The sequence below is a fragment of the Chelmon rostratus genome, chromosome 12 (genome assembly GCF_017976325.1).
Source record: "Chelmon rostratus isolate fCheRos1 chromosome 12, fCheRos1.pri, whole genome shotgun sequence".
Classification (NCBI taxonomy): Eukaryota; Metazoa; Chordata; class Actinopteri; order Chaetodontiformes; family Chaetodontidae; genus Chelmon; species Chelmon rostratus.
This window is the reverse complement of record NC_055669.1, coordinates 9,506,798-9,519,262: the sequence shown is the minus strand read 5'-3', so window position 1 is coordinate 9,519,262 and position 12,465 is coordinate 9,506,798. Positions and strand designations below refer to the sequence as shown.

The window sequence follows — 12,465 nt, the reverse complement described above, 5'->3', positions numbered from 1 at the left end:
TTACCGGGACGTCTCATCAGCAGCAGCGCCCCCTGCTGCACCGGAGCACGACATGACACATGGTCAACAGGGGGCAGTAACGACACAGACACAGCAGGGGTTCACGCTTCTTCTGCAACAGTGATTTACTATTTCTTTTCCAGTGAAGGTATTAACAATATTAGGCACATTTTTATCTATCTTAATAAAATGCTCACACCAGTGGAAAGAAAAATGATGTGGCATAAGCTGTTCAGACATTGCCAAAATAAAGAAAATGTTGACAAAAATGTGTGTTGTCCTTTAGAGTTGCTGTATTTCTAGAGCTGAATTCTCTATTGATACCATTTACATTGTCTATTAATACATCGGCAATTATCTATTTATCCAAGAAATGCAGCTCAAAGTGCTCTACAAATTATTTACAGTGGTGACAGAAAATGTGTCCTTTCGAGAGTTGAATTCATCAGCTTGGTATTAATATTAATTAATAATTCTTCATAAATGAAATAAAGAAGATAAGAGCAGACATCCTATGTGGTCATAATAAAAGTAATAATCAATTAAAATAAACAAGAAGAAAAATAATTAAAATTAATCTCCAAACTAATTGAAGCCATTGCAGGGACTTTAAGGTAAAGATACTAATTTAGCAATAGTCAGTGAAACTGAAATAATGATGAAGAATTTCAAACAAGTCACTGGCACAGTGATGATAAGGACTGATTGCTTCCAGACAACCTCTCTGTAATAGTTTGTGAGGTCAGCTCTGTTGATTTATTGTCCCTACACGAAAGCTACTCAGCAAAATGATGATGATGATGATGGAGTACAAAGGTCTCAATGGTGAAACGTCTCAAGCTTGGGTGGATTGTGAATTCAGAGAGGTTACAGTATTTGATGAGTGAATCAGAATCTGACACAAATTTTCGTCTGAGTTAGCAGCCCACCTACGCACAGAAGTACTCATATTTATACCTTGCTTAACATTGTAACTGATTCAGCTGTGAAAAGGTCACTCAGGATCTTCACAGTCCACTTGTTGAAACCAGAGTTAACAGTCCAACATAGAATATATTACTCCCCCGAAACTCAGCTCATCTGTGGTACTTTAATCCATAGATCTGTGACACACTGCAGTACAATCCTTCTAGACATACATAAATGATTTCAGTATTATATATTGTATCACTTTGCCCTGATGTTTGCTGGGGGTCTGGGGCTGCACAGCTATTGTCCAACAAAATGATACAAAAACTGAGAATGGATTTGTTGAATTATAAATATCACAAGAAGCCCTAATTTTTGCTCAGAAAAATGGAAATTATTACAATTCTGTAACGACAAGGCAAAGTTCATCTTGTGAGAGAGAGCTCCAGAACAGCTTCTGAATGGACCTTGTGGTGAGAATGATTTGCCAACAATTGTTTGAGTTCCATCTATCAGTTTTCTTCCACTTATTTGGGGTCAGGTCGCTATGCAGGAGGCTAAGCAGGGTATTCCAGACATCCCTTGGGGGTGTCTGGGAGATATGTAATCCCTCCAGCAAGTTCTGGGCCTACCCCCAGGTCTCTTCTCAGGTGGATGTGTCCAGAAAACCCCCAAAGGAATGGCCAGGAGGCTTCTTAATCAGATACCTGAACCACCGCAGATACAAAGGAGCAGCAGCTCTACTCCTACTGTCTATGGCTGAGCCCAGTCATCCTATGGAGGAAACTCATTTTGGCTGCTTGATTCTGTGTCATTTTTTGGTAACTACCCAGAGCTCACGACCACAGGTGAGGGCTGTAATGTGGATCCACTGCTAAATCCAAAGTTTTTTCAGTACAATCCCTGCACTGCTGCTGATGCCGCACCAAACTGCCAGTCTATCTCATGCCCCATTTTACCAGAACTTGTGAACAAGATTTCCAAGATACTTATTCTCCTTCACTTGGGGTAGCAAATCACTCCCAAGAGGGAGCAATCCACAGTTTTCCAGCAGAGAGGCCTGGCCTCAGACTTGGAGGTGCACATTCTAATCCAGGCCGCTTCATGCTCGCCTGCAAACTGCCCCAGTGGGTGACGAAGGTCACGGTCTGATGAAGCCAACGGAGAACTTGAGGCCAACCGAAAGTCCTTCTCCATAGCCTCCCTGAAGTCCTCCCACACCCAGGTTCTTGCTTTAGCAACTGTTGAATGTCGAAGCAGCAGCCCTTTAAGCCTCCAGTGCCTGTCTGCTGTTTCAGGGGACCCCTGGGTCAACCGAGTCAAATGGACTCCTTCGCCAGCTTGACAGCTTCCTTCGCCACTGTGTCCACGAGTGCCATGACAGACACAGATGACCTCCTGTTTTGTTGTGTATTTTTGTGAATATTTTAAACATTTTTTTTCTTTTATGGATGATTGATGATGGATGAATACAAAATTATGAATAAAAACGATTTTTTGTCTGACTGAGATGCTGCAGTGAATTTATAAAACTGATCCAGCACTGACAGATTTGAATAATTATCGTTATGAAGGCAAAATAAAGATGTTTTTCAAACTGGTCTCGATGATATAATTGTTGCACAGCAGGTAAGGCAACATGCGCAACATTGACAATACCGTCATAACCTATATTCAAGTCCATACATAGAATAATACAAGTGAAAATGTATCATATGGTACAACAATGGGAATCACAGCTATTAGTTTCCACATTCAGTCACACATCTCTATTTATAACACAATCATAGTACAAGCACAACCTAGAAAACTACTGTGATGTACCAGCATGACTAATAAGCTGACAGCATGTCCGAAGTGAGCAGATGTTCAGCAGTTAGTAAGAGTGTTATGAGTGGCAAAAAAACAGTAAAAGAAATATGCTTCATACACTGTGGATCCACCTATTTCCAAACAGCAGACCGGTGAAGCTGTGCTGTGTGTACGAGCTGTGGGCGTCACACTGGTGTCATTCTGGGGGCTCAGTGTTACTCCACAGGTCCCGGAGTTCGCAGACATGGACATGAATGGATTGAATGTACGTGTGACACAGCACTGCGGAGATAAGACTCCTGATATCAGGAACATACAATCAGAGAATTTCCAGAAAGTGAACACCTGACGCCATGAGCAACATGAGACATAAATCAAAGCAAAGCAAAGCAACTTGACTTTTTGGCTTATTCATCTGTGCTGTGGAAAAAAAATTTAATACCATATCTTTCTCATCCAGTGACCTAAAACTGATATTTACATTTCTATGGTCCAGTTTTTATTGTATTTATCCTCTGTTCTGTTCTCTTTTTCCGGTCTTGTTGTGCTATTATCATGTTAGCAGATTTTATTGTTGTACTTCAGTTGTAAAAACACCTTGTATACAAATATGCAAACAAAGTTATTATTTTATATTAACACTAACTATGTCGATTATATTGTATTCTATTCTATATTAATACAGCACATAGCTGATTTTATCTCAGTTTAAACAGAACTGTATTACAGTAGAGTTACAGACAATTGATACAAATAGCGATTAGCTTAGCTTAGCATAAAGCCTGGATACAAGGCAATACAACCCGGCTCAGTCCAAAGGTACCAATACCTTTAAAGCCCACAAATTGTTACGTCTTATCCGTGGCATCTGGACGAAAACACTAAGTTGAGAAACAACAAGTTGTGGCTTTCCAGAGGGTTTGTGAGGAACAGTTTCTCTAAGTGAACCAGCAGCTGGCCTTTAGCTTCAAGGTTACCATACAAACATGAGAGCGGTGTTAAGAAAGCAAATTAGTCTTTTTCCCAAAATATCAGACTATTCCTTTAAAGCAGTACACACAGAGATATAATGTGTTAATTAGTGAGTTTAGGTGCTGGCAGGCAGATTTGGTTACCTAGCTAACAGAGCCAGGTTAGTTGTTTGCACATTTCTGGCATTTTTGCTAAGCTAAGCTAACTGGTAACTGGCTATCAATCTTCTCATCTAATTCTCAGCAAGAAAGCCAATAAACAAATGTCCTAAAATTGGTATAATCCACCATAAAATAACTACTCAAGTGAAGAGTGAAGATGTAAAAAGTACATTTACTCAAGTAGTGTACTACTTGAGTAAATGTACTTGGTTGCATGCTACCACGGATTTTAAAACTCGTGATTTCTTTTTTTTTCTTTTTTGAGACCGACAGGGTGTAATCAGGAGTTTGGACTATTGTGTGATACGTGAGAAAGAGTAACTTAAGCAATAGGCTGCATTTTACCGACGAGTTTACGATTCAGTGTCTTCTGTCTGCTTTGAAATGGTCAACTGTCCATTTGACACGTTTTGTCGCGTGAAAAAAAATCCTTTAACGATTGCTTTGTCAAATGATGACCGCCAGTCTATCTGTTAACTCAATCAACAAGCACTGAAAAAACGGAAGCAGGATCTTCTGCTTTTCTGTTCGAGTGAAATATCCCTCACTGTCACTCTCGGTGCAGATGTTCTCAGCCTAAGATAAGAAAAGTCAAAGTCACTGTTGTGGACAGCTTTCCTCGGAGCCGTTCAAGCTCTGTTTCTACAAAACTGATTTCACAACCAAGAGGAGCAACTGTCCAGTCATCCCTCAGCAGGACTGGTCAGCAGTTGATAAGGAGTCACAGTGGGGGCAGAGGGTGTGGTGGACAGACCGAGGAGTCATATTGGTACAGCCTTTGCCCACTCTACATGCTGATTTCCCAAGCTAATTTTGAGCTGTCCAATCCCAAAAAATCCTTTGGCATAACAGCCACAGGAAGATCTGTCAGTATTTGTTTTCATCTGAAAAGTCATAATATAACACTGAAACAAGGCGACTCTGAGGTTGCAGTGGACTAGAAATGACTTGCAGAAAGTCACACATCAACAAACGTGTTCACAGGCACACCACAGATAAGAAGACTGCAAGTTAACAAGCAACACACTCTTGTCTTTCTCTTGCCCTGTTTTCTCACTGCTGATTGCGTTTATTGTCATTTGCATGAAGAGACACATGGAAGATCAAGAAGCATTACGCCTGCAACATTATAGTACAGCTACAAGTTCTTTGTGCTGCATGACATAGAGGGACGCAAATGAGTACTCAGCAAAACCAAATCAGTTCTGCAGAAGCCAAATTAAGTTCTGCTAACTTTAACAGCAGACAGAATATTTCAGCAGAGATGGCGCAGAGATGAAGCTTCTGTGTGAAAACCCAGCCCATCATTTTTCTCCACCCAGAGTTTTGCACCCCATGCAGAAACAGGGTGGTGTTTTTATTGTGAAAATTTGTCCAAAAGACAGATTACTGATATTGCAGCGTCAGCTAAAGGAACTGGTAGCAGGGCAGAACTGGGTGGTTCAGTCAGGGGTTGTGTTTGTAAAAATAATGAAATATTTTTCCCATTGAAAGCAGTGTTAAAGCTATGAAAAGTACTTAAACACATCCAACAGAGGAAATGAATAAATAAAAGCACAGACACACACACATGAACTGCAGGCTTCTTTAGGCTTGACTTTGCCTGTTGACCTTTGACCTTTCAAACTGCTGCTTCACCCCCACAGACATGCACAGACACACAATGACCAGGAAGCACCAGGCAGGTTTCTTCACATCCATGCACCAACGTCCCCAAAGAGATTCTTAGTATCTGGGGAGGAAATTTACAACCAGGAACAGGCTGGCTGCAAACAAGGGGAGCTGCTGATCACAGTGATGGATGATGGAGGTGATTTGTGGAGTGTTTATAGCATAAATCCACGCATTTGTTTAGGTAACGTGAGTGTTTCTTTCCAGTGTTTCTTCCGTTTTTCACACTTTCAAGTGTTTTTTTCTTGGAAACTGTAGCCATGCTGACCCTGAGCCCTGGTTTTGAGCATCTTTAGGCTACATGACCATACAACAATAGTCAGAGTTAAATCAGACAAATCATCCTCACAAAATCCCATCAACAAAATCGAATCAGTGTACAGAACCACAAACACTAAATACTGCAGCACAACAAGGTCTGAAATGAGTAGGCAAGAAGAAAAATGGCATTTGTGGAACCTGTGTGTAAAAGAAGAACTGTGTTGCGGTCAGCAGCATCCAGTAAATCATTCATTGTGTTCACACTCGGCCCCTATCTGGTGGCTGCAGTTGGGGCCAGCTGAGAAGTCGATGAGATTCGGGCAGCCACTCCTGCGTGCAGTTAAACCCGAGGAAAAGGACTGAAATCAGATTGTAGCTGGAGGGAAAGGGACGGAGATAGTTTAAAGAAGAGAGGGAGGGGGCTGTCACACTGTGGTTAGAGTTCTGGAGCCAAAGGAACCTGTGAGGGGATGAGATAGCATGATGTGGTTTTCACTGAGATGTGGATATGATGCGGAGATGCAGAGGTGAACGCTCAGACCGAGTGTTGGGATTAAACAGAGACAGTAAACCAGTGAACCAGTGAAAGTCAGTTTAGCCACAATAAGCTACTGTGGCATGAATCCATTGCATGCAGTATATTGAGCGAAAAAAAAAAACTTTTCATGATTATGTACAGTAAAAAAAGAGCACTGGTTTAAGTTTTTCTCTGAGGTCTGAATTTCTGGAACCATACAACTGCAGAAAAGTCGACCGGATGGTGATTTTATTTTTTTTTCTTCTGCAAGAACAAAATCTGCTTTAGTTCTGCTTGTCGGCCGTCTGACTTAAAGTGAGACTATGCAAGTTTTAAAAGAAGAAATAACAGTCTTACAAATGAAAGGTTGAATTCAGGAGAAATAAAGTGCACTTTTGCTCAATTTAATGCACTCACAGGTTTTGCTGCTACAGCCTTATGTGGGATGGGATGACCAGTAGCTTATGGAGGCTAATGTTAGCTTAGCTCAGTATTGCTATGAAAGGGACGTTAGAGAGCTAATTCACTTGAGCATTTATCATTTCCTCCTGGCTTGCTGCCGCCGTGGCTGTTGCTTGGCTAAAGCTTAAGTCTTGCTTTAACCTGAATTGCAGCGAGTCAAAATCATGACAACCTACTTACCAGCTGCCTCTTGTCAACATTCACATGCATGTGGTAAGAAAGCTGCAGCCTCAGGTATATTTAAAACTGCGAAGAGCCCCCACAGTGTCTCTCTATTCTCGCGAGGGCCGAAAGAAGCCCCGAGGTTGACCCTGAGAAAACAACTTTATGGCTCACCAGCACAAGTCTTAATTTAACCGCCCCCCGACCCGCATCTACAACAAGGTAGACAACTACTGCTGTGAAAAGCAAGATAAAAGTGCAAGAACCCCCCCCCTCCTCCTCTCTTCCCCGGACTGTGATAACTGCGATTGGGCTTCTATTTCAATCACATACTTTCTGTAAGACTTAAAAGTGAGAATCAAGGCCTGTGTGGGGAGGAGGTGGTGGGATGGGGAGGGGGGAACAGAGAGAGAGAAAAAAAGAGGAGGCTGTGGCAACGCTGATAGCGCCTGCTCGACGCTGCGTCTGGTTTCCTGTTGAGTCAGTTTGTAACACTGAGTTTGAACGCGGTCATGTGGACCCGGTCCTCCTCTGCGGGTCTCTCACTTTAGTTTCTTTCTGATGAGAATAATCAGAATGCCGTCAGCAGCTCAGTGTCAGTGATCATTTGGGTAAAGGCATTTAGTATCAAATATCTGGGTGAAGTCTTCCGTGATGTGTTGAGCCCTGCTCGATTGGGAAAATGTTAAATTTGGATAAGGTACGCATCCATAGACTGCTGTTCCCAAATAGAGCGTTGATCTTACAGGAAAACTGATGTCTGATGGTTTGTCTTTGCTCATACTGAGTGATAAAGCCCTGCTGTCTGCTCATTGATGCGAGGAGAGGTGAGAATTAGTGTTTAAAAATTCCAGTGTTGTCAAATCTTACACACTGGTGTCTCATGTTGACCCTTTTCAGCAGGTGAAACGTTTAAAGCCAAATCAGAAATGAAAGCCAAGGAGACGTCACAAAAAGTGCCCATCACATATCTGTGAAATGTGGCCTCCAGTTAAATGAGTCACAGACGGTGAACATTTTGATTTTTTGAATCCACGACGAAGGCCCTAATCTGTAAAAAGCAATGTCTTTAAGTGGGAATAAAGACATGTGATCATGAGAGGAAATCAATTCTATTTTTGTACAATGCAAATGTCCGAAGATTATGCTGCCTTTTATCAAGACATGAATCAGTGTTTTTGTTTGAGTGACATAGCTGACTAACATGAAAACCTCTGAGTGGAAGAAGGAGGGGAAGACAGAAAGACAGACAGAAAGTGTTTGTGTGTGTGTGTGTGTGTGTAGCAGAGGGGTTGTGGCGTCTCTCTTCAGCTTGTGGCTGATATTCAGACACTCGCAGTGACTGTGGACGGGCTTCAGGACAGTGTGTGTTCTCAGAGCTGGGATGTAGCGCCTGCAGTGCCGGTGCTGTGTGAGTATGGGACACGTGTTTTCAGCTTTACGCCTCGCCTATCTGCGCTTTCCTTGCAGCCCTCCAACTTGCTGCAGCTGCGTCAAACAAACTCGGTTCCCACATCGGCCAAAAGGGGCAAAGCAAAGCGGCAATGTGGGCCGCTTTGCTTTGGCCCGACCTTGAGCAGAGCCCAAATCTTCGCTATGATTTGAGCCTGACAGATTTCTACTCACAACTTTTTCCCCCTGTGTGCTGATTGAAGTCAGACTATTTTTAACATTCCACTTGGCACTCGTGGGTCCGACCCTGCGTTTCTTTCAGTGGAGAACCTAATTGGGAGGGGGCTTTAATGATGTAAAACAATAAGTCAGTGCGGGTAAGCTGAAGCAGTGTAACTGTAAAGGGATACTTCGCCTCCCCACCAGCAGGCTGTTGTGCGGAGCGGCCGTGCGCGTCTCATTAACAGGATCACTTTACAACCAGTCAAACAAATGGGTCATTATCCATCCCAGGCTGCCCTGCCTGCATGGGACAATCCGCAAACACACATTTTTATGTCTCATCACACTCAAATGATCTCGTTGCGCGCCTGTGTTGGATTCATCTATTTTGATGACACTCCAGAATGACCAGTTTTGTTACAGTTGTTTTCAATTAATTTAGCGCTCATTGTTGTAATGCAAGTCTCAGCCATCGTTACAGACTGACAAGCGCACGAGTCCAATCTCGGGTTTAATTTATTAGAAGTTCTCGCGACGTTTAAACATCTTTTCCGAAAGCATTGGAATCAATTTCCAATATAAGAGAAAAGAGCCTCTTTATCTGTACAAACACATATAATGACACACATGATAAGATCTTTTTTTAGTTTGGAAATAATCTGCACTGTGCTCATATTATCAGTAATTTATGTTATTATCAGTTTAGATCATAAAGATTTAAGACAACATAAGTCTATTGTAAACTCTATAAAAGTTCCCTCTGCACTTCCTCTCATGTGATTCGACCTCCTTCACATCTGCAGCTGTGCTATTACGGACATACAATATGTCCTCTCCAATATTATATCTACCGGGGTCCTTCGGGGGGACGGTGGTCCCGCTTTTGGCCACCTGCCCCGCGACACCTGGTAAACGATACGGCCTCTCTGCGCATGCGTAATAGCCTGCCAAAAATCCCAACGCCGTCTCGCCTTTCAACCAATAGTGTTCCAATCTGTCCAGAGATACAGTCAGAGCAGTTTGGAGAAGAGCGAAGTGGAGTGGACGATTTCAGACCTGAGCAGCACCGAGAGAAAGCCAGCAAGAAAACATGCCGAGGTCTTTCCTGGTGAAGAGTAAAAGGGCCCACAGCTACCACCAGCCCCGGTACCTGGACGATGACTACAGTAGACTGGACACTATTCTGGCTCACGTGTGCGCAGGTAGGTTCTGTTGTGCGTAATTACGCACGAAAATGGTTGAATGGCGCCAGTTAGAGTGATTTGTCACCATGAAAATTATTCACATCCCATTTTCCTTATTAAAGTAGAATTTATGACAGCCAGTCACCTTTATTACTGTGTTGTCGTTAGAGACCAAATCTCAGGCGGAGTTTGAATCCAACCTGGAGCCGCAGGAGGATGTGAGCGCCGGCGCTGACAGACTGTCCCGCGGGTCCAGGCTGCTGTCCCCGGGGTCGCTGTCCTCCAGCTCCCCGTTGAGCTGCGGAGGCAGCGTGTGTGACCGATCCTCCGACTGTGATTTCTGGCGTCCCCCGTCTCCCTCCTCCTCACCAGGTCCGTTCTGATGATCCGACTTTTTTCTACAGGTGTTCGCTGCAGCGTCAGAGGAGTACTAAAGAATGCAGCAAAGTTTGTCAGTGTTAGGCCGACGTGATCTGCGAGGGTGCCGCTATGATTAGACCTGTGATTTTCTATAAACCTCGAAATTTAGTTTATTAACAGCTGTCGTGAATCCATAGCAGTGTTATGAGTGTCTTCTCTTCAACGATTTCAGCACAGTTGACACTTCCAGGATACCGATGTTCTGATTAGTATGAAAGAGACAAAGACAGTTATTGTCACGATTTGATATATATTTTTATCTGCATTTGATAATTAGTTCCACACAGAAAAAAATGAATAACATCAAATATCTTGACAGTCATCGGCTGCTTGCACACAGAAACCCATTACACGGGCCATCTGGTGCAACATATTGGTGCTCAGACGAGAAGGTTTAAGTTGTTTATTATTGTCTAAAACTACTATTGATGCAGACATTTCCAGTGAGGCCCAATGCAGTTTTCAAATGATCAAACTTTTAAGACACGTCGGTGTGGACTCATATCCTCTCTCACTAAATTCAAACGAACAGATTCAGAGAAATGCTCCACCCCAGCAGCGGAGGACGGTCACCACTTCAACATCCCGCTCTTCCCTTACCCCTGGTCGGCGTACTCCGGCTCTGACCTGAGGCATCTGATCCAAGGGCCGTATCATCACCACCCCCAGGGCCACAGGGAGCCCCACTCACCCGTCAGCATCTACGGCGCAGAGGACAGCGGTACCGAGAGGCTTTACGCAGAGCGGGGCCCGGTGGCCGGATGCTACCAGGACTTTTCTTCAAAGGGCCACCAAATCTGCAGGATGCGGGACGGGGACGAGCGCTATTTGGATGTAAAGCAAAGGCCCCGCGGTGCGGAAATCAAGTCTGAAAATGACTTCATTTCCTCAAATCTCGAGTCAAGCGCATCCTATAAGTGCATCAAATGTTGCAAGGTACGCTTACCGCCGTTTACAGAAGCCTGACCAAAGTCCGTAACAGCTTTTATTTGATCTGCTGCTGCCGTCTGAGTTTGCAGAGATGTTACAAATGATCTGTGTGATGTTTTATTTGTGATCAGGGTACAACAAAAAGGTTAATTTTAAAGTCGTTCCAACCATTAAATTTGTGATTGGCAATGAGACTTTTGTTGATTTTATTTAGTTATAGATTTTTTCTTATTTATTTTGAGTTTGATTTCGAAGTAAAAATGTCATCCGTCTATTTTCTCCAAAGGTGTTCTCCACCCCTCATGGGTTGGAGGTCCATGTGCGGCGGTCGCACAGTGGGACGAGGCCGTTTGAGTGCGGGATCTGCGGAAAAACCTTCGGACACGCAGTGAGCCTGGATCAGCACAGAGCGGTTCACTCGCAGGTAGGCCTCTAGCTGGAAATAAACGATTGCGCAAGTCGCCCTGTGAAGGCCTCTGGTTTCACACCCTGGACACAAAGGCGTTTTTTCCAGCACAACGTCCCACGCCAGTCGTGAGTTCTTAGGCCTGCTGTTTCTCTTCACTTGAATCTAATGTTTTCCACGCTTTATTTCACAGGAGAGGAGCTTCAGCTGTAAAATCTGCGGCAAAAGCTTCAAGCGGTCCTCTACGCTGTCCACGCACCTGCTCATCCACTCGGACACGCGGCCTTACCCGTGCCAGTACTGCGGGAAGAGGTTCCACCAAAAGTCAGACATGAAAAAACACACTTTCATCCACACAGGTGAGACACTGCACAAACCGATAGTCATCGACACATTCCCAGCCAAAAAGCCACCGTGCGTAATTCTGACATTTCCCACTGCGCGATCTCGTTACTGCTGCAGGTGAGAAGCCGCACAAGTGCCAGGTGTGCGGGAAGGCCTTCAGCCAGAGCTCCAACCTCATCACACACAGCAGGAAGCACACGGGCTTCAAGCCTTTCGGCTGTGACCTCTGCGGGAAAGGCTTCCAGAGGAAGGTGGACCTGCGGAGACACAAGGAGACGCTGCACGGACTCAAATGAGCGCACCTCGATGCTTCAGCGTGAAATCCTGCACTTTTAATGTACCCCGACTGTGGTCGGCCCCGTTTTAGTTATTCTATTGTTTGTGCATTGGCCTTATTTTTTTCCTATTGCTGAATGTAGTTCATTACTTAGCCTGAGATATTCTGGTTGATTTTATGGAAATAAAAGTTTATTTATCGAGTGTGTTTTATTATTCTTATTCATGTTATTTTTATCATTATTATTCTTTTTATTAAGATTTTAAACCACAGTATGTCGGCTGTAAACATCGGTTTCAAATGTTAATAATTCCTGAAATTAATTATCAATGACAAAATTTGTTGTATAGTCAGGGATTAAA

General features: G+C 43.6%; 1 protein-coding gene across 2 annotated transcripts; it reads left to right on the top strand.

Annotated features, from left to right (window-relative positions):
* Window positions 1–8,209: 8,209 nt before the first annotated feature.
* gfi1aa (growth factor independent 1A transcription repressor a) lies at window positions 8,210–12,305 on the top strand. Of its 2 annotated transcripts, none has more exons than XM_041949641.1 (7): window positions 8,210–8,338; window positions 9,544–9,743; window positions 9,894–10,097; window positions 10,678–11,081; window positions 11,362–11,499; window positions 11,675–11,840; window positions 11,944–12,305. In XM_041949641.1, the coding sequence occupies exons 2-7, from the start codon at window positions 9,632–9,634 to the stop codon at window positions 12,120–12,122; spliced, it is 1,203 nt and encodes a 400-aa protein (XP_041805575.1). In that variant the 5' UTR covers window positions 8,210–8,338; window positions 9,544–9,631; the 3' UTR covers window positions 12,123–12,305. The 2 variants fall into 2 exon arrangements, with proteins under 2 accessions (XP_041805575.1, XP_041805576.1); XM_041949642.1 differs by having other exon boundaries at window positions 8,212–8,338; window positions 9,552–9,743.
* The last annotated feature ends 160 nt before the right edge of the window (window positions 12,306–12,465 follow it).

Coding starts and splice junctions, on each gene's coding strand:
- gfi1aa (XM_041949641.1), top strand. CDS start 9,632: ATGCCGAGGTCTTTCCTGGTGAAGAGTAAAAGGGCCCACAGCTACCAC. Junction 9,744..9,893: donor TCTGGCTCACGTGTGCGCAG/GTAGGTTCTGTT, acceptor TGTTGTCGTTAG/AGACCAAATCTCAGGCGGAG. Junction 11,500..11,674: donor ACAGAGCGGTTCACTCGCAG/GTAGGCCTCTAG, acceptor TTTATTTCACAG/GAGAGGAGCTTCAGCTGTAA.